The sequence below is a fragment of the Zootoca vivipara genome, chromosome 3 (assembly GCF_965207765.1).
Source record: "Zootoca vivipara chromosome 3, rZooViv2.hap1.1, whole genome shotgun sequence".
NCBI classification, from domain to species: Eukaryota; Metazoa; Chordata; class Lepidosauria; order Squamata; family Lacertidae; genus Zootoca; species Zootoca vivipara.
Window position 1 is genome coordinate 117,130,700 of NC_142586.1, and position 19,209 is coordinate 117,149,908.

At 45.2% G+C, this 19,209-nt stretch overlaps 2 protein-coding genes and 1 long non-coding RNA gene across 9 annotated transcripts in view; 2 read left to right on the forward strand and 1 right to left on the reverse strand.

Moving 5' to 3' along the window:
- LOC148686486 (E3 ubiquitin-protein ligase RNF212B-like) lies at positions 1-8,996 on the forward strand. Its single transcript, XM_088666975.1, has 13 exons — positions 1-100; positions 599-651; positions 783-857; positions 3,055-3,170; positions 3,758-3,818; positions 3,936-3,964; positions 4,931-4,977; positions 5,661-5,703; positions 6,199-6,256; positions 6,368-6,428; positions 6,805-6,844; positions 7,267-7,328; positions 8,826-8,996. The coding sequence occupies exons 1-12, from the start codon at positions 1-3 to the stop codon at positions 7,307-7,309; spliced, it is 726 nt and encodes a 241-aa protein (XP_088523101.1). The 3' UTR covers positions 7,310-7,328; positions 8,826-8,996.
- Positions 5,321-13,154, reverse strand: LOC148686487 (uncharacterized). Of its 4 annotated transcripts, none has more exons than XR_015949255.1 (4): positions 12,993-13,154; positions 8,809-8,945; positions 6,786-6,949; positions 5,321-6,419 (listed from the first exon to the last, which is right to left on the reverse strand). It is a non-coding gene; the product is annotated as an uncharacterized LOC148686487 (long non-coding RNA). The 4 variants fall into 4 exon arrangements; XR_015949258.1 differs by having other exon boundaries at positions 6,786-7,545; XR_015949256.1 differs by having other exon boundaries at positions 12,988-13,154.
- STMN4 (stathmin 4) overlaps positions 11,409-19,209 on the forward strand; it is a 17,347-nt gene continuing 9,546 nt past the window's right edge. For 2 of the 4 annotated variants that reach the window (XM_088666972.1, XM_088666974.1), the window contains exons 1-3: positions 11,409-11,521; positions 18,040-18,126; positions 18,843-18,938. In XM_088666972.1, the coding sequence (XP_088523098.1) occupies positions 18,114-18,126; positions 18,843-18,938 (109 nt within the window). In that variant the 5' untranslated portion in view covers positions 11,409-11,521; positions 18,040-18,113. Of the gene's footprint in view, positions 11,522-13,771; positions 14,193-15,620; positions 15,755-18,039; positions 18,127-18,842; positions 18,939-19,209 lie in introns of those variants that run through there. The other 2 variants (XM_088666973.1, XM_035110918.3) reach the window with 2 other exon arrangements.

Sequence of the window (19,209 nt, forward strand, 5' to 3'; positions counted from 1 at the left end):
ATGGATTGGTTTCATTGCAACCAGTGTTTCAGCCAGGAGGGATCTGATTTCTCTGTCACCAGCTGTGGACACATATTTTGCAAAAAATGTGCTGGCTCAGGTAAGAGCACCAGCATGTCATGACTACCTTGTCTGGGACGGATTCAGACATGCCATCATAGCCTTTATTAAGGTGTCACAGGACCCTTTGATTGACATTCAAACAATCACTGATTCCCGACCCCCTACAGATGTGCAATAAACCTTCATTTCAGTTTCCTGCACATATAACTTTGTTGCTTATGTTTCTGTTTATGTATATCATTTCCCTGCTACATTCTACAGTCCTATATTTAACATTAAGAAATGCAACGTAGGAATCTTAACTCCATGGTGGATCAAAAATAATTGAATGTTTAAATTTTCAAAAAAATATATGAGTTAATCTTAATGCTGCAATTTTTATATTAACAATTTCTGGCCTGTTTTAACGAGTTTTAAGACAATCTAAGGACTTTGAATCTAAAGACTCGTGATTTCAGAGGACTGATCTGTTTTGTTCTTTTGGAACAGTAATTTTCAGTATGTGTACTAACTTTCTGCATTTGAATCATGACAGATAAATGCCCATCTTGTGGAACAAGCACAAAATATTTGCTTCTTAATGATAGTGTAAGTTGTGGCTTCTACTTACCTTGAAGCAAAACATGGTAAGATGACCTCCCTTAGATCCCAAAATCTTTAATAACGTATCCATCAGTGGTGAATATCCCCTTCTGTGTGTTTCTCCTTCTGACCCACAGATGCAGCCAGAAGCAAAAAAGTTTTTCAAAAGCCCAGTTGAACTTGTACTCGGCCAGATTGCCCATATTTCTCAGGTAAGAGTAAAGGCTTGTCCATACTTGTGCTTGTCCTGCCACTTTCCCCTGGGAAAACCCATTATTTCCTGCAGAATCAGCGCAAACATCATTTGAGTTTTTTGCAAATTAACCTTTGCTCTCATTCAGCAGTAAAGAGCTGGGTTTTCCCAGGGAAAGCAGCAGGAAAAATAGAAAACCTCTTGGACTTGTGCTTTCTAGGCACAGGACAAGTGAATTTTGGATGAGTCCTAACACACCAGACACTGGTCCTGAAATTCATTCTTGATCCTGGATTCTAAAATATGTGGCACTGACTGTCAAAACGAAAGACAATGCAAGGAAGGAACGCTCAATAGCCTTGAGTCTGAAGTTAGCGATTAGTTCCTAATTCTTTATTCAAAAGTTCAAAACAGAGCTGCATGAGAAGTCTGAATAACAAACTGAAATTTATATCAAAATTCCTTCCAATAGCACCTTAGAGACCAATTAAGTTTGTCATTGGTGTATGCCAACTCTAGGTATATGCGCAGAGTCAAAGTCACTTGCTGAATGTAATGTGTATCTCAAATAATGGAGTTACTTACAGGTAGGTAGCCGTGTTGGTCTGGCATAGTCGAAACAAAATAAAAAAAATTCCTTCCAGTAGCACCTTAGAGACCAACTAAGTTTGTCATTGGTGCGAGCTTTCGTGTGCAAACTTAGTTGGTCTCTAAGGTGCTACTGGAATGATTTTTTTATTTTGTTTCAAATAATGGAGTTAGATACACGTAGGTAGCCATGTTGGTCTGATGTAGTCGAAACAAAACAAAATAATCCTTCCAGTAGCACCTTAGAGACAAACTAAGTTTGTCATTGGAAGAAATGTGCATGCACATGAAAGCTCATACCAATGACAAACTTAGTTGGTTTCTAAGGTGCTACTGAAAGGATTTTTTTTAAATTTTGTTTCAAATAATGGAATTTGGTGATTACTTTTCAGCTATGGCTGGTGTTCTAGTTGCCTGCAAAGAAAGCATTATGTGAATAGTGGAGCTGCTTGAAGTGCTTTCATCACTGTCTGTGCAAATGAATGGTTTTCTTTCCAGTTACAGTTACTGAAAATTAATTTGGCAAGTTTGCATCAGAAGCAATTTTGGACAGCACTGATTGCCTATCATTTGATGAACTTCCCCCACTACCCTGGAGCAGTTCACAACTTAAAATAAAAGATTGTACTCCTTTTGAAAATGCAAGAAATGGATGTTTAATTGAAAAGGCAGAGTTACTTTCAATCATAATGCATTGATGGGGGAAAGCCAAGCTTCCTCCCACCCTTGAGGAAAAAAATCTACTGCAACTCCTGTTTTAATGCTTCATTTGTCTGAATGAAATGAGTGGCCATACCCTCTAGAACAGTGGTCCTCAACCTTGGGCCTCCAGATGTTTTTGGCCTACAACTCCCATGATTCCTAGCTAGCGGGACTAGTGGTCAGGGATGATGGGAATTGTAGTCTCAAAACATCTGGAGGCCCAAGGTTGAGGACCACTGCTCTAGAATGGCAAGGGCCAGAATGACATTCTTCATTTCCCTAAAGGAGCTATAATCCCCCAATCTGCTGAGAATCAATAGTTGTGAATTCCCATAATTCATCCCTCCCATGGTTCTCTTCTTGCTGTTGTTGTTTAGTCGTTTAGTCGTGTCCGACTCTTCGTGACCCCATGGACCAGAGCACACCAGGCACTCCTGTCTTCCATTGCCTCCCACAGTTTGGTCAGACTCATGTTGGTAGCTTCGAGAACACTGTCCAACCATCTCATCCTCTGTCGTCCCCTTCTCCTTGTGCCCTCAATCTTTCCAAACATCAGGGTCTTTTCCAGGGAGTTTTCTCTTCTCATGAGGTGGCCAAAGTATTGGAGCCTCAGCTTCAGGATTTGTCCTTCCAGTGAGCACTCAGGGTTGATTTCCTTCAGAATGGATAGGTTTGATCTTCTTACAGTCCATGGGACTCTCAAGAGTCTCCTCCAGCACCATAATTCAAAAGCATCAATTCTTCGGCAATCAGCCTTCTTTATGGTCCAGCTCTCACTTCCATACATCACTACTGGGCAAACCATAGCTTTAACTATACGAACCTTTGTCAGCAAGGTGATGTCCGTGCTTTTTAAGATGCTGTCTAGGTTTGTCATTGCTTTTCTCCCAAGAAGCAGGCGTCTTTTAATTTCATTCTCTTCTTAGGTGTGGACTTTCCAGAAAAGCCAGATGGAGCTGCTTGCCTCTTTTTATAAATATCGTGCTTCAAAGGCTGAAGGAGCTCTGCAGCAAGTTTACCAGGAACTAACTACACAGAAAAAGTGAGACGTGCAGGTTGCAAAAAGAAAAAGGGTCTGGAGGAATAGCAGGGATTATTCAAGACGGCATGGCCTGCATCCGCACATTTTACATACAATAATCTTTCCCCTTTCCTTCCTTTCTGAAAGAGGAGCCATGTCCGTAAAGCCATAGAAAATATCCCATTTTTATTTTACTATTTTGTGAAAGAAAGTTCTTTTCTGTTTGGTGCACAAGGGCACTTGGTCAGGAGTGCAGCAAACCCTCCTGATAATTTGAACATTTAACATGAGTCAATAGACTGAGAATAGGAGTCTTTACTTCTGCTCCCTCCTAATTTAAAATTTATCCATTTTTTTTAACAAAAAGGGCAGAAATCATGTGATCCTAGAGCCATCCCACCAACCCCTCTCTATTAGTAAACCACTTTGTGGGTTTTTGTTTTTACAATCAAATTTTATGAATTTTATGAAATAAAATAACAATAAATCAGTACAGAAGTATTCTGCAATAGTGATTAAAGGGTCACGGTTGAGAATGAGAGGAAGGGAGGTGTGGGATATTGCTAGCTGCTTTGCCAAGACACCTATCTTGTGCATCAAATGCTTAGGGAGCTGGAGGCATTACAGAAGGAGAACAGGGAACTGATGAAGAGTCTCTGCTCATTGGAGGTAGGAGCTGTTTGTTTGGAACAAACCCAACTCTGTGTGTTTTGCTTCCTGATCCCCTCTGCTGGGACAGAGGGAAACATTATCTCCATGGACAAATTCTCCACTCTCTTCCTACAGGATTCCCCACATCATCTCCAGGATAGCAGGTCAGTGTTTCTGTTCTGATCTGCTTGGACAGTTGCCAAGAATTTCAGGGCATGGAATTGCAGGGGTGGAGAATCTCAGGCCTAGCAGCTGAATGCAGCCGTTTGGGCTTCTCTTTCTGGCACTTGGGGACTTTCCAAGGCCAAAAACCTCACCCCCACACTTCTTCTTCTTTGGCAATCACTCGTAGCTGAGTAAGATTGTCTTCCATAAACACAGTTTTTACAATAAGCCGTAAGTGACTGTGGAGGCCAATTCTGGATCCACATGTCCTTCCACAGTGGGGATATTGGTTTCCGGGCAGGATTTGATCACGGTGTGGGTTTGCCAAGCGTGGCTTCCTCTTAGCATGTTTCTCCCTTGTGTCCTGAGTTCAAGTGTCTTCAAAGCCCATTACACCTTTGGTAAAGGCAGCATTACGCTTTCCATTTTTAAGTTTGGAATAGAGTAGTTGCTTTGGAAGACAATCTTTTTCTTCTTTAGCGATCACTCGTAGTCGAGTAAGATTGTCTTCCATAAACACGATTTTAACAATGGGTCCGTAAGTGACTGTGGAGGCCAATTCTGGATCCACACGTCCTTCCACAGTGGGGATAATCAGGCATCCACACAACATGACCAGTCCAACAAAGTTAATGTTGAAGAATCATTGCTTCAATACGGTATACCCCTCAATGTGTCACCAAACCGCAATAATGTCTCTAGCTTGCCTGGATAGAGGGTAGAAATGTGGGTGAGATTTGGGTGTAGGTAGAGATCCCTTTTACTCTGCATCTGTTGCCCCAGCCACTTCTGCACATGGCCCTGCCTGTTTCTCAGGCTGAAAAGGGCTTCTTACCCTTGCTTTAGAGGCTCTTCATATCAAAGGTGTGCTGGGTTCGAGGCCCACGCTGAACATCCTGAGCAAAACAGGCAAGGTAATATGGTTTCCACTTTGACTGAATGAAATTCCTTTTAAATTGTTACAGAAACAGCACACCGAGGCCAGTTGCCATCAAACCCCCCTTACAGCCAGGTAGGGTGTTTTCAATTGAGGCTTTGGGACAAATGTGTATTTGGTAGCATAGATTATTGTGGATGACCACGTGTGTGTAACCTTTGCCTATGTGGGCCTATGAGGAGGCAGAATAGAACTTGCAAATACTGTAGTTAAGGTGAACAAATAATTAGACAAAACAATACAACTAAATTTTATATCAAGCAGGCACCTTCACTGTATTCTTTTTGGAGGCTGCCAAAAATGTTCCTGTTTAGGCAAGCCTACCCAGATGCTTAGAAATGCTGATGTGAATTTTAATCTGTTTTAGTATTTAAACTTCTAGTATGTTTCAATGTATTGTAATTTTTTCTCATTTTATTTTTTATCTTTTTGTAAACCACTTTGAGGTATACAGTATAAAGTTTAAGAAATAAATGGAAAAACAAATAAAAACATGAATTATGCAATGGTCCAAAGAGTCCACACAGAAAATTAAGACAATTCTTGCCAGCAAACTTTGAAGTCAGCCAATCTACATATTCCTCTAGTCCAGGGGTGGCCAACTCCCAAGAGACTGCTGTTCCTGCTGCCCTAGGATTCTTTAAACAGAGTTGTCAGAAACTGAACTGGGATCTTCCATATGCAAAGCGGTCATTGATACCACTAGGTTCAACTTCATGCTTCCTCTTCACCATAATCCACTATCTCATACTTTGCAGTTACACTACCGTCTAGTTTCCGGCAGTCCAGTGAAGTGATCAGGTAGGCACATAAGAAACTTAATATTCTTTGGGCGTGATAAGTAGCGGGGAATATGTAAATTTGCTCAAAATTCCAGAAAAACATAAGGAAGGGGGAAAACAAAGTTCTTTAGTCCACATGGCTGTAGAAAAGGAAAAAACCTAGAAATATGTATTCAAGAAGTGAATTGTTTCAGTCAATGCAAGGAGGATTTGCATAGGTTCCTTTTGCTGCTTGCATCATGCCTCAGGACACTTGCTGCTGTGACCTCCGCTGTTTCTTTTTTCAAGTTCCTTAACTGTGAAGTTTGATCCAGATTCAAAGTTTTTCAACCGTTCCCTTGCCTTGTTTCCCCCAAACCGGACTTGGCAACTATAGAAATCAAGTTTATGTAGCGTATGATTTTTTCCTTAATATGCATACATTGGTTTAGTCCAATCACAAAATCTGGATGTCTATCCAGCCTTCTAGTCCCACTAAGAACCGCTTAACTTTTTGTACCTCTGTGCCTCATAGCCGCTCCTCTTCCATGGATTGCATCTCCTCAAGAGCCAGCCACCCACCAAACTGGCAAGTGAGTCCCCACACTGCTATCTTGCTGTTCCCAGGTATGGAAAAGAGAGGATGGGTATCTTATTTTTGCCTTCCAGACTCACAATGAGGATGTCTCATTTCCCCCCCTCAGCTTGCTACAGGAACCACCTGGATAACTTATGGCAGGATGACTCCAGATAACCCTAATAATGGTAAGAAATATGGAGGGGAAAGGTAGAGTGGTTTTAATGATGCAATTGGTATGGAAAACAAGATGGTAACACAGGGTTAGGACGAACTGAATGGAGCTCTCTTCTTCTCCAAGGATTTCAGGTATAGCCTCTCCTGGGGCAAGACACCACTTTTGCAGCCAAGCTGGAAAATGTGGTGGTGGGGAGTTATTACACCAATCTGATTACATTCCTCTATCCCACATTAGTCACTTTAAATTAGTCACCCAAGATGAGACCTTATATGCTAAAGTTAAACCTTGATCTTCTCATATCACTTTTTTCATAGATTCTCTGTCATTTCATACTATGTAAAAGGTAAAGGTAAATGTATAATACCTTAAATTCTATTTTCCAGCTACTCCTTCTCCAGCATCCACTAGAGGCTTATTCCACAGGTGAGTCTGAGAGTAGGGTGTGCACTTGTCCCCACCAAGATGCTACTACTGCATTATCATAAAACAGCTGTTTAGGTGTCTTATTACTGTACTTTTCACTTCTCACTGTCATATAAACAAAATAAAGTGCGATCAGAGGCAGCAATGCTACAGAATACCAGATGTTGCAAAGCACAGGAGGGGAAGAGTTGCTCTTGTGCTCATGCCCTATTTCCTGCAGGCATTTAGTTGGCCACCATGACAACAGGATGCTGGACTATATGGGCCTTTGTCCTCGATCTAGCAGGCTGTTCTTATGCTCTTAGTACAGGCCTAGCTCCTCAAGATTGCAGTCCAAGAGGCTGAGGTCAAACAGCTTATCCTGTCCTAGATTACAACTACTGTATATCAGTGTTCAAGTCATTATTGCTTTTGACCCTCAGATCAGGAGAAGGGGGACCATATGCCAGAACATCACAGCATTGAGAAGCTGCACCCCATACAGGTGAGAGGGAATGCACCTCCAGGTTGTCATTATTTTGCAGGAAGGTTTCACACGCATGCCAGAACTTTAGGTTTGTGCAGTTAAAGTGAATTAAACTGCTTTGTTGACCTAGCACAATAACGCTGCTTTGTCAGTCACTTTGAGTCACTTTTGTGGTAAGAGAGACAAAATCATCATCCTCCATTTTTAATCTTCAGTCTTGTAAAACGTTTTCAGGCTGCAAGACAATAATTTTTCATGTTGAGATTAATTTTGAGCACAATTTGCCCCCCCCCCCAGCTTGAATAAAGCAACCAGCAATCACATCTCAAACGTCCACACAGAGCCAGCCGGGTTTATTCATTGTACAGAGAGAGTTCCCCCCCCCCAAATCAAGATTGCCAAGTGTACATAAAGGTAAAGGTAAAGGGACCCCTGACCATTAGGTCCAGTCGTGACTGACTCTGGGGTTGCAGCGCTCATCTCGCATTGTTGGCCAAGGGAGCCAGCGTACAGCTTCCGGGTCATGTGGCCAGGGGTGTAGCGAGGCGCTGTGACACCTGGGGCGGCAAATTTCCATGCACCCGGGTGCGTGCAGCGTCGCTATGTAATGACGCATGCGTCGTTATGTGGTGGGGTATCGCCGCCCCCCCACCCTACGCCTCCAAAGCCGCGTGCCTTGCTCCAGCTTAAAAAACAAAAGAAAAACAAAAGAAAGCTGCAGGTGTGCCAGCTGAGTGGGCCGGCGCGCCTGCGGCTTTCTTTTCTTTTTCTTTTGTTTTTGCTGGAGCGAGGCGCGCGGCTTTGGAGGCACGGGGGGGCGGTGATACCCCGCTACGTAACACGCATCACAGTGGGCTTTCTTTTGTTTTCTTTTTTGTTTATTTTCTGGAGCGAGGTGCACGGCTTTGGAGGTGCAGGGGGCAGCGATACTTCGTTACATAACGACGCATGCCACCCCCTGTGCCTCCATTGTCGCGCACCTCACTCCAGCTTTTTTTAATAGAAAAAATCCAAAAAAAATACACTCAGCCAGCTTTCTTTTGTATTTTTCTCTCTCTCTGAGGCTGCCGTGCAGAGCCAAGGGGCGGGGCCGCGGCCCCGAGTGACACCTCCTCCAGGGCGATACCCGGGGCGTACCGCCCCCTGCCTCCCACTTGCTCCGCCGCTTCTGGCGAACCAGAGCAGCACACGGAAACGGCGTTTACTTTACCATCTGAGCGGTATCTGTTTATCTACTTGCAGTGGAGTCCTTTCGAACTGCTAGGTTGGCAGGAGCTGGGACCGAGCAACAGGAGCTCAGCCCATTGTGGGGATTTGAACCGCTGACCTTCTGATCAGCAAGCCCTAGGCTCTATGGTTTAACCCACAGCGCCACCCTTGTCCCTCAAGTGCACATACGATGCTAAAATTCACTATTTGTCACTAAAAGTTTTCTTGTCAATAACTGTTTAGTAAGTAGGGTTAGAAATTGAAGTGTGCATCCTTGCAACTAGCTTACTGTATTTTTCCCTCCAGGACCACATGTGCCAGCAGAGCTCACCAACAATAAGGGGGAGGACTTAAGTAACTGCTTTTAATAACAGCACCATGGAAAATGTGTCACCACCATCACCTCATAGCTTACTCAGGAACAACCTGTTAAGAAGGACATGAGATGTTTAATCTGCACAGTAAAAAATATCACACAAACACAATTGTTACATCACCAGCATCTTTTTATGTGTATACCACTTTTCCACATAATTGTGCCCAAAGTGGCTCACAACATATAAAGTGAACAGTTAAGAATAACTGAAGCAGAGCCAAAGAGGAGTTTGAAATTGACAAATCATATTAATCTAAGTACAGTAGACAGAATCTGCTCTGCTGTCCACGGATGGTTTGCAGTATGGATCTAATTTATGGCCCATTCTTATGGCAAGCTACATTCAAAGTCAGGCAGTACAATCTGAACTTGTGCTGTTTGTCCCAGAAATGGCTATTCAGGGGTATGCTGCTGCTGTATATGGAAATTCCTGTGAAAGTGTTCAGGGAGGGAGGAGAGGATATACAGTATTGATTAATAATATCCTTCCTAACTTGTGCTAGCAAGTTCTATAACTCAGCAGAGTTTTAAACATTCCCCTTTTAAATTGCAGAGTGGTTATCTTGCTGCAGGCTAGTTTTAGCCTCTAAATATAAGATTCCTGATAATCCCTTATATCCCTCTTAAAAGAATAGACTTGACACAGTCTTGATTAAAAAATATAAAAGTAGTTTACTCACAATCATTCAGTTCACAGATGGATCCCGAAGGCAGACTTAGGCTACAAAAATATATACATGTGGAACTACCCCATATGGGGGTTAGTCCCAGTGACTGCAGACTGGCAGTCACTGCTGCTCAAACGTCGAAAGCATGATGGAGAAGAGGAAGTGTGCTGCCTGCCTTGCCCCTTTTGTTACCTAGGCAGGTGAGGTCATACCCACCTCTAGTCACATGCAGAGGAAGTTTGTCCCAGCTCAGGAGGAAACTGGAAGTTTTCTACTGGCTGGACAAACATCCCTCTTCATGTCCACTCTAGGAATGTTGTACTTGACTGCTATGTGTTTCACATCCCACAGGTCCATCTGCTGTGTGGTGCTCAGTTGAAAGGTTATGGAGGCTGACCCATTTCAACATATGATAACATTTTCATGTGGCACTTCAGTCATGCCTCAAGCATGCAAACAAAAGAATGCCTGGGCATGTTTAGGAGTGTGCATAAACATGCCTTCTTCTCATAGATAAGAAATATTGTACATGCATCTGGAAACTGGTGTGCTAGAAGTGACAGAAACAGTTGGCTATTTAAAGAACATACAGTAAGACGACCCTTGTTGGATCAGGCCAAAGGCTAACTACTCCAGCACTCTTGTTCTCACAGGGAAGCTCACAAGCAGGATCTGAGCACAATAGCACTCCCCTCCTGCAATTCTCAGAAACTGGTGTTCAGAAAAATTACGAGCTCTGACAATGGAGATAAAACCTAGCCATCCTGCCTAGTAACCCTTGGTAAATTTTATCTTCCCTGTATTTGTCTAATCCTTTTTAAAAGCCACCCAAGCTTGGTGGCCACCATCACTATTTCAGCTGCCTTGTCAAAGGCACAATTGTGCAAACCTCTCTGGAGAAAACCAGAAGCTGGGTCAGCCAGATCACACCACCAGCCTGAGTGGAGCTGTCGAGTTTAACAAATCCATTGTCTTACTGTGTGGCCCTTTTGTTCTTTTTCCTGCTTGACGTCTTTGTTAGTCCAGGTATGGTGATGGTCAGGATGTATTTAATAACAAAAATAAAAACCACCAAATTTGTAAGAGAGTTGCCTTTCAAGAGATTGGAACTGAAAACCACCTTTGCCCCCCACCTCCTCAAATCACTTTTGTTTTGTTTTGTTTTTGTTTCATTTCTCTTTCAGTTAGGGTTGCCAGCTTTTTTAAAATCTTCTTTTGCCCTTAAATATCAAGGAAGTGTGAGTTGACATGTTTAAAGGCTGAGATTGGGGCCCCCTGAGGACTTCCAATACAATCTCTTGGCTTCTACAGCCATAGTAAAGCTCCTAGGAATACATTATTATATACAAAAAGTGCACTAAGGACAGTTCTTCCCCTGCTCATCAACTTAGCGGCTTCACCCTGATTGCAGAAATAAAATCCAGCCAAAGCATTTTTTTAAAACCCCTAACACCACTTCCAAAAGATGCTCATTCTTAGCTTGTTCCTGGGAAAGATGTGGCAACGATCATTTAGTGCCCAGATATGCTTCTTCTCTGTGCTGAGTTGGATAACAATTGCTGGTTTGCTATAGAAGGGTTTATCGTGTCTTCGCAGCATCCGTGGAGATGACCTATATTGTCCCTGGAGCACCTTTTCCTTCCTAAGCAAGCATGCTGCCTGGCTTGTCTTTATGCATCCGAAGAGCCCTTCTTGGAAATAGCATTGTGTGTGTGTGTGACATCATCCCGGCACACCTGGCTCACCCAAGGAGTTACTCAGGCAATTCTGTATTCCCAGGAAGATGCTGCCCAATCAGCAGGCCTCATGAGCGCAGCCAATCGGCTGGCTCGGAGGTGATGTCATGGTGAGAGCTTGGCAGCCTGGCGGATGCTAAGTGAATCTTTTAGCATCTTTTCCTGGAAGGAAGCGACTGAGAGGCTGGGAGCGGCTGGACCAGGTGTTGATCTGGCAAGGGGGTGAGTAGCATCAGGCGCAGGAAAGGGTACCCCACAAGCAGCTGCAAAGGTGAATAAAGGCCAGGGAAGTGGGGAGCGAACCAAGGAAAGAAATAGCATTGAAGTTATTTCCTGGGGGAGGAGGGGGGGGCAAATGCTGGACCCTCAAAAGCAGGGGCTAGAGTTGGAGGAGGGGTAGGCATGGGAAAGGCTGTGATGGGGCAGTCAGCTTTGGGAAGTCAGCATAAAATTTTCTGCACCCTCCTGTCTATCTATCTATCTATCTATCTATCTATCTATCTATCTATCTATCTATCTATCTATCTATCATCTATCCTTTCTGCAGATATATGTATATATAGAGAGAGAGGGGGGGGAAGTAATATAAATTTCTATAGTAAACCTTGTGGTTATTTCTATTTAAATGGCTCTGAATTCCTTTTTCTTGCCACACTATACTCACCCTTTTATCAACCACATTATTATTTGTCCATCTCTTAATCTACCACATTTTCTTTTTGTCACCATGTGCTGGCATTGGGCATCCAACTGCCCCCCCCCCGGCCGTGATTTTCCTCTCCTTCCCTTCCTACATCTCACCACTTAGGGGTTTGTGTGTATGTGGGTGTGAGTGAGAGTGCCTATACCCATATAAGAAGAAATTGCTGCTTTCCATTTGTTGCAGTCACTATAACATAACCTGTCTGTGGTCCCAACAAGATGGTTTCGTTTCTCCCAATGCAATATGAAAGACTGTCATTAACAAAAAGGGGTGGGCGCCTAGTGGTGCTGGGCAGGGAAGTGGTTTCAGGGACATCCACAGATGACAGTATAACTTTTAAGAAAAGAAAGTCAAAGTCAGGTCAGTTTTCATTGGAAGTCAGCACTTTTCGGGGGGGGGGGGCAATTAATGTCTCTCTTTTTTCCTAACTGCTCTTCCTTCTCCTTCTACTTCCACACTTGCAATTAACACACCATAATGCAGACCCAGCGACAAAGAGCAGGGCTGCCTGCCTTCCACAATTCCGTGGGAGGGCAAGAAAATTCCCTACTCTCGCCTAAAAAAAAGAGTGAGTTTCTGGTCCCTATAGCTGTGGGTGAGCAGCCCTTGCTTGCTGACATCAGAGGAGGGGCTGCAGAAGGTTTCCTGTGGTCAGGGGTGGGGCTTTTAGTGCCCTGCCTGCAGAGTTCCCTCTTGCCCAGCAAAACCAAAACTATGCAGGAAAAACGAACGAAACAAAAGCTCTAAGAGCAATGTTACAGTTTTCCCAATTTGCATTATATCCATTGATTGCAGGACCCAGCTTTCCTTGTACAGAATGTGGATTGCCCAGATGCCTATTTCAGGGGGCAGCAGCGTGGAGTGCCTACTATGGTCTCAACAATGGGCATAGAATTGCCACTCAGCTCCTGACTCTGTAATCCTTCCATCCCGGTTAGTCATTGCTCTCCAGGCTGATAGGCAGAATCTTCTCTTCGCTGCTTACCTTACGGTGAAACAAACCTTTTCCTTCGCCTGGTTCTTTTGGGCAGCAACAGGCGATCCCAAAGTCTGTTCCGTTTCTTGGAGGGGAGGCAGACCTCTCTCGCCAAACTCCTGCTTTACATACGGCCCCTCGCTTTACTTTTAACTCCTACAGGTCATATTCTGCCTAGCCTCTAAGCAAAATAAAAAAATTCCTTCAGTAGCACCTTAAAGACCAACTAAGTTTTTATTTTGGTATGAGCTTTCGTGTGCATGCACACTGCACACTTCTTCAGATACGCCTAGCCTCTGTTTACTTCCGCATGATACTTTTCCTGCAGAGAAAGACCACCTGACAAGGGGAGAGTGGGGACATCGGGGCTTAATATTTATTACTCAGGGCTCCCTGGGATGTAGCTGAAGAAGGACCAGCTTTAACTGTAATTGTCGAGGCTTTGAACTAGCAAAGCAGTACAGTACTAGTGAGTGGCTCTAGAGAGCATGTGCAGAATGCTTCCCCCTCCGCTCCAGATGAGGAGAAATGAGAGTATGCAAATATGGATGATTGCACGTGTGTGTGCTTTGGGCTATGGATTTCCCAACATGTTACATGCCCCATGTCTGCAAGGGGTTGGGGTTGGGGGTCATGTACAATAGCCTTTATCCCTCCCCAGGCTTTTCCTCTGTGACGGAGGACGGTGTTCAAGCTAGAGGGGAACTCGTGGCTGCCATCGCAGCCATCTTCCACCCTTACGTCACCAAATCCTTACTTTTGTTTCCACGAGGCATGCCAAAGAGAAGGGGAGGGCAGCTGCTCTCTGCTCTCTCGCCTGTCATTCAAGGGAAACTGCAATGCCTTGCTTGTCAAGGGTGGGTGGTGAGAGAGACCCCCCCTTCCTGAAATCAATGCAGGAGTGGGCGCTGGAATTCTTTGGAAAGGGGCGGGAAGGGGTGGAGGGGCTGAGTTACTGATAAAGACGATTCCAAGGGGAGAAATTTCGTTCGCTCGCTTTTGCAAACCTGCTGCGTATGAAACCAAATGAGGGCATTTAAAAATAATAAGAATAATGTCAGAGGGCGATCTTTGCTTCTCCTGGAGTCTGACATCTAAGCACGGAGGCTGACCATGTGGCAAGAGCCACTCATTCTTCCACATTTTTTTTGTCAAGCGTGCAAACGATTATTTCTGGGTGGTGGAATAGGATAATTGCTGGAAGAGAGAAAAATGTAAGTTAGTTTTTATGCCTTCTCACTGCATGCATATTGTTATTTTCTGCTGGGTGCCTGCGTGCTGCGAGCGATGAGGTTTGAGGGAAGTGGCAGGGGAAAGAAGCCAGTGCGAACCCCACCCCCCAAAAAAAACTTACACATGCATGCAAAGGCGTGCTGTGGAGCTTCCATTTTGTAGGTGGCTGCAAAGCGAGGTCTCTCCCGTCATGCCCTGCCTGTTTGCAGCTCGAATGAGCTCATCCTATATTACACAGGGCTGTTGTTTCCCTCCGCACTCCCTTATTCATTAAGCTCAGGGGGAGCATCCGTGGCGGCGGAACCACTGAAAAGATGGGCAGCGTCCTCGCTCTCTGTTTCTCTCCCTTCCCTCTTTCACATCTGCACCTGCTAGTTCTAGCAGAGGGCAGTCCTCTCGGTGAAGGCCTTTTCTATTTGAAAGAAGTGTGCGTGCACATGAAAGCTCATACCAATGACAAGCTTAGCTGGTCTCTAAGGTGCTACTGGAAGGAATTTTTTAATTTTTGTTTTCTATTTGAAGAAGGGAGGCTTGGGGTGAAAGTTGCCCACCAGCAATTAACACATAATGGACAGCAGACTGAGGAAGAACAAAGCTGAGCTGATCACAACCTTCCCCACTGCCTTGCATTTCTGTGTGAATTCTGCTCCTTGTTTCTGAATTTGCACCTGCACACTTACCTATTGGCACCAGCGAATCTATTTCTCCTTCTGTCCCCTTTCCTCCATTCTGATGCTGTGTAGGTGGCCACCCCAATTAGTTCGTTTCTCACCCAACCCCACCCACACCTCCAATCTGGCCTTTTCCTAAAGGAGATTTTCATATGCATCATTTGGTTAGAGCCAAGGATAAGCCCCCGCAGCTGTTGACAAAGCCGCTTGTGAAGTCATGACAAAGGAAAGGGGTGTCCTGTCAGCCACAATTACCACTCCTGGAATGAGAGGGGTGGGTGCTGAGCATCATGGAAAAGGAGAAGCCATGTGAATGTCTTGTCTGGTGGTGGTGGTGGTGGGGATGAATCCTAGAACTGTAGAGGTGAAGGGACCCCCAAGGCTCATCTAGTCCAACTCCTGCAATGCAGGGATCACTGCTGACTGATGTCCATCCAGACTCTCTTTAAAAGCCTTGAAAGGAGAGTCCACACCTTCTGAGGGAATCTGTTCCCCTGTCAAACACCTCTTGCCATCAGAAAATGTGGAAAGCTTCACCAGAGGAACTAGTAGGACAAGGTGGGATGGCATGATTTCCTTTGTACATGTGCAGAGTGTCCCAGCTTCCAGACACCTGGAGGAGCTTAAGAGCAGTGCTTTATGCATCCAAGGTGGCTAATGAAGAGAATTAAAAATATATATTTAAAATGAAAACAAGCTAGGGCTCACCAAAACCTTGTCCTCAATATCTGCTTTCAGTGCCACGATGCAACCCTGGAAGGAGAGGATGAAGCAACAGTAAAGAAAACAGTGGTCTTGAGCATGTTCTTACCCCTCAATCCTGTGATAGCTACACCACTATGTAGCTGTAGCCAAGCTGCACAATTGATCAGGTGGGGGCAAACACCCCTCCCTGCTGCTAATGCCCCCCCCCCCAATTCTACACACACACCCCATCACAGCAAAAGAGGTGTCAACTTCCATTTGCAAAGATGGCTTCTGATCCCATTCTCAGAAAGACTCTGTGCCCGATACTACACTTGGTGGCTTTCCCTCACTTGTGCTACGCAGAATACCTACCCAAGAACATAACAAGAGCCTGACTGCTGGATCAGGCCAATGGCCCTTCTAGTCCAACCTCCTGTTCTCACAGTGGCCAACCAGATGCCCCTTCTGGGAGCCCCACAAGCAGGATTTGAGTACAGGAGCCCTCTCTCCTCCTGCACTTTCCAGCAACTGGTTTTCAGAAGAATGGCTGCCTCTGACTGTGGAGGCAGAGCCTAGCCAGCATGGTTAGTAGCCATCAACAGCTGGCTAGAAGACCCAGCCCCTTTTCACGTGTGGCAGAAATTATAGTTTTTGGACATGTGTGTTGCTAATGCTGTGCAGGAAGAGGGCAAATGCAACACAGGTTATGGTCAATGTGCCTTTGAGCACAACCGGATCTGAGCATCACTTGTGAACAGACTGGGACTCCCCCCTCATTGTAGGCTGGGAAGATCTCTCCGCAGCTGCAGCCTGCTGAGTCTTATATAACCAGTGAGTGGGAAGAACTTTGACAGAAGTTGTGTCAGATGGGAAGGCAATGGAAGCTCAGCAGCCTGATTTTGCTCTGAAGCCCGTTGCCAGAGCATCTACAGCTATATATGGATTTTGTCCAGCTGGGATGTAGGTTTGGAGGTCACTCAAATGCCCCAGACACATCGCACCTGCTGCGGGAGTCCCCAGCAGAAAGCCTATCCCAGCTGTAGTTTGCTGGAACAGGGGCAAGCAAGTGTGGCACCTTCAAGACATATGTGACTACAACTCCCAGCATCCTCTACCATGGGCTGTGCTGGCTGGGCCTGATGGGAGTTGTGGCCCAGCAACTTCCATAGGGCACCACATTGGCTACCCCTACGTCAGACTACATGGCACACTAAAAGTCAGACCACTTCATGACCGCAGGCTGGCTGACCACAAAAAGTAGGTAATAATGAAACCTCATGATTTCTCTTTGATATCTCATCCCCCATGACATTTTGGTTAGATGCTTTGCTCTGCTCGCCTTTCGAGACATGAGTGTAGGGCCCAGAGCTCCATGATAACTTTTTAAAGGACAATTCCTCCTATCTCTTCTCCACAGAGCAGCTGCTTCCCCACCCTGTGTATGGTACCGAATGGCTCCCATTGTCTAGACTCTGCTGTGAGGGCTGTTTTAACTGGGGTCATCGCAGACCTGCTGGTGCCATTTCCTTCCAAGTGCTGATTCACACTGCCAGGTGGCCTCAGTTGTGTCTATGTTGGTTAGAGTGCCCTTCTCATTGCAGGGGGTTGGGCTGGATGGTCCTTTGGGTCCCTTACAACTCTATGATTCTAACTCCAGAAAGCTATCTTTGCCAAATGGAGCAGAGATATCGCCATTGGCTACAATACCCACATGTTCTTATTATCTTTACACAGCCTCTGAACATAGGCCAAGTGCTCGTTAGGCCATTCTGCCTATCCCTGTATCTTTTCCAAGGGAGGAGAAAATCATCTGGGGATATTAAACTTCTGAAGAACAGCGATATTATTACTCACTCCAGTGGGGGGCGGGAGGGTTGAGCCAAAAATGCATCGAATTAGTAATAATCTTGTTGTGAGTAGTTGCATCCTTGCAAACAAGACCTGATCAACGAAATCAATGCTTCACAATTGTAAAGGGGAAGGCAGTTGTTTGAACCAGCCCTTACATTGAAGGGTCTCTGGAAAACAAGTGAAGAAGTTTATTGAGGAGTGGTAGCCTCTTAACTGGGATTGAACAGAGGGACACACACAATAATAGCCTGCTGGATCAGGGTGGACATTTCACTGCCTGACAGAGCTCTTTGCCTCTCCTCACACTTTCAGAAACAAATAAGGGGGGTTAAATATTCAAATGCTATTAATTTGTACCAATCACCCTTTGCATTGTTGCAGAACCCAGCCTAGAATCTGGTTTATTTAGTGCAAACTTTAAAAATTTAAATATCTATATTATGTTAGCTGTGCAATAGCCCTGCCAAAGCAAGAGACCATCATTGGTTCCCCCATGCTTCGGCATATAAACTGTAGCATCTTGACATTATGTTTCCCCGTTTTTTCCTGGAAAAGTTCAAAGTACAACCTGTTAACTAAATTCGCCCTTCTTCATTTGCTTTCTTTCATGTCTCAACAGATTGCAAGCAGGACACGGTCTTTGCCTACTTGGATACCCGCTCAGACAGCAGGAGGCCCAGAACACCAGGCACCATGACGCTGGCAGGTATGGAAACCCGAGTGCTCTTGCAGGTCCATGGAGAAGATAAGAGGACCCTTGTCTTGGATCAGTCCAAAAGGCCAGCATCTTCCTTCCCACATTGCGCAACAAATGGTCAAATGCTTCCACGAAGCCCATGACTAGAACATGGGATTCTAGCACCCCTGCTGCTGTTTGCCCCTTGGGACGGGTGGGTCAGAAGGCAGGGAGACCACCAGAAGGTGGCACCAGAGCTAATGACAGGCAGAGCTGGCTCATTCTAGTTTTGTCCCCATCGAGGGACAGCCACCCTTCTACTGCCACCCTGCCCCCACCCAAGCCTCCCTTACCTGGGTTGTGCTGTGGCACCCATGAAGTGGCAATGGGTTTTGGAAAGATCTCATAGAGAGCATGAGACAATCCGATATTTTGGTAAGATCTTGCAGAATGTGTGAGATTTCAGCAAGATCTCACAAGATCTCGCCTGAAAGCACCATTGCCTCTCTGCCAACAGAAGGGTGTCAACTTCCAATGAGCAGGGCCACTTCCTCATGGCCTTCCGCCGCCTGAGGCAGCTGCCTCAGTCCACCTTATGGGTGTGCTTGCCACCCCTGTCCCCACCCTCCTCTCTGCGGAGGGAAGCAGTGAGATAAAGGAAGAGGAAGATGCCAGGCAAGTTGTATGGATGGAAGCCTGTTTGGTGATGACCTTTCCTGACAAAGTGCTTTTTCCCCTCCCTGCAGCCTACAAAGAAAAAATGAAGGAGCTCCCTTTAGTGTCTCTCTTCTGTTCCTGCTTCCTCTCAGACCCCTTAAACAAACCATCTTATAAATATGAAGGTAAGTGAGGCAACCGACCCATTAACTCCCAGACGCTTGTGGGTTTGGGCCTGCGGCTCTGTGCGTCCCATTGGCTCAGCTCCTTCTGCCTGTGATCTTTTCCACAAATGGTGGATGGCACCACTCCCTCCTGCCTCCTGCCTCCCTTTCCCATGGGCTCTGAGAAGGCTTGAAGGTAATGTATTATATATGATGATATATTATGAATCTAATAGACATGCATTATGCATTCTTATACTCTAGACAACGCCAGCAGACATGCCCACACCCT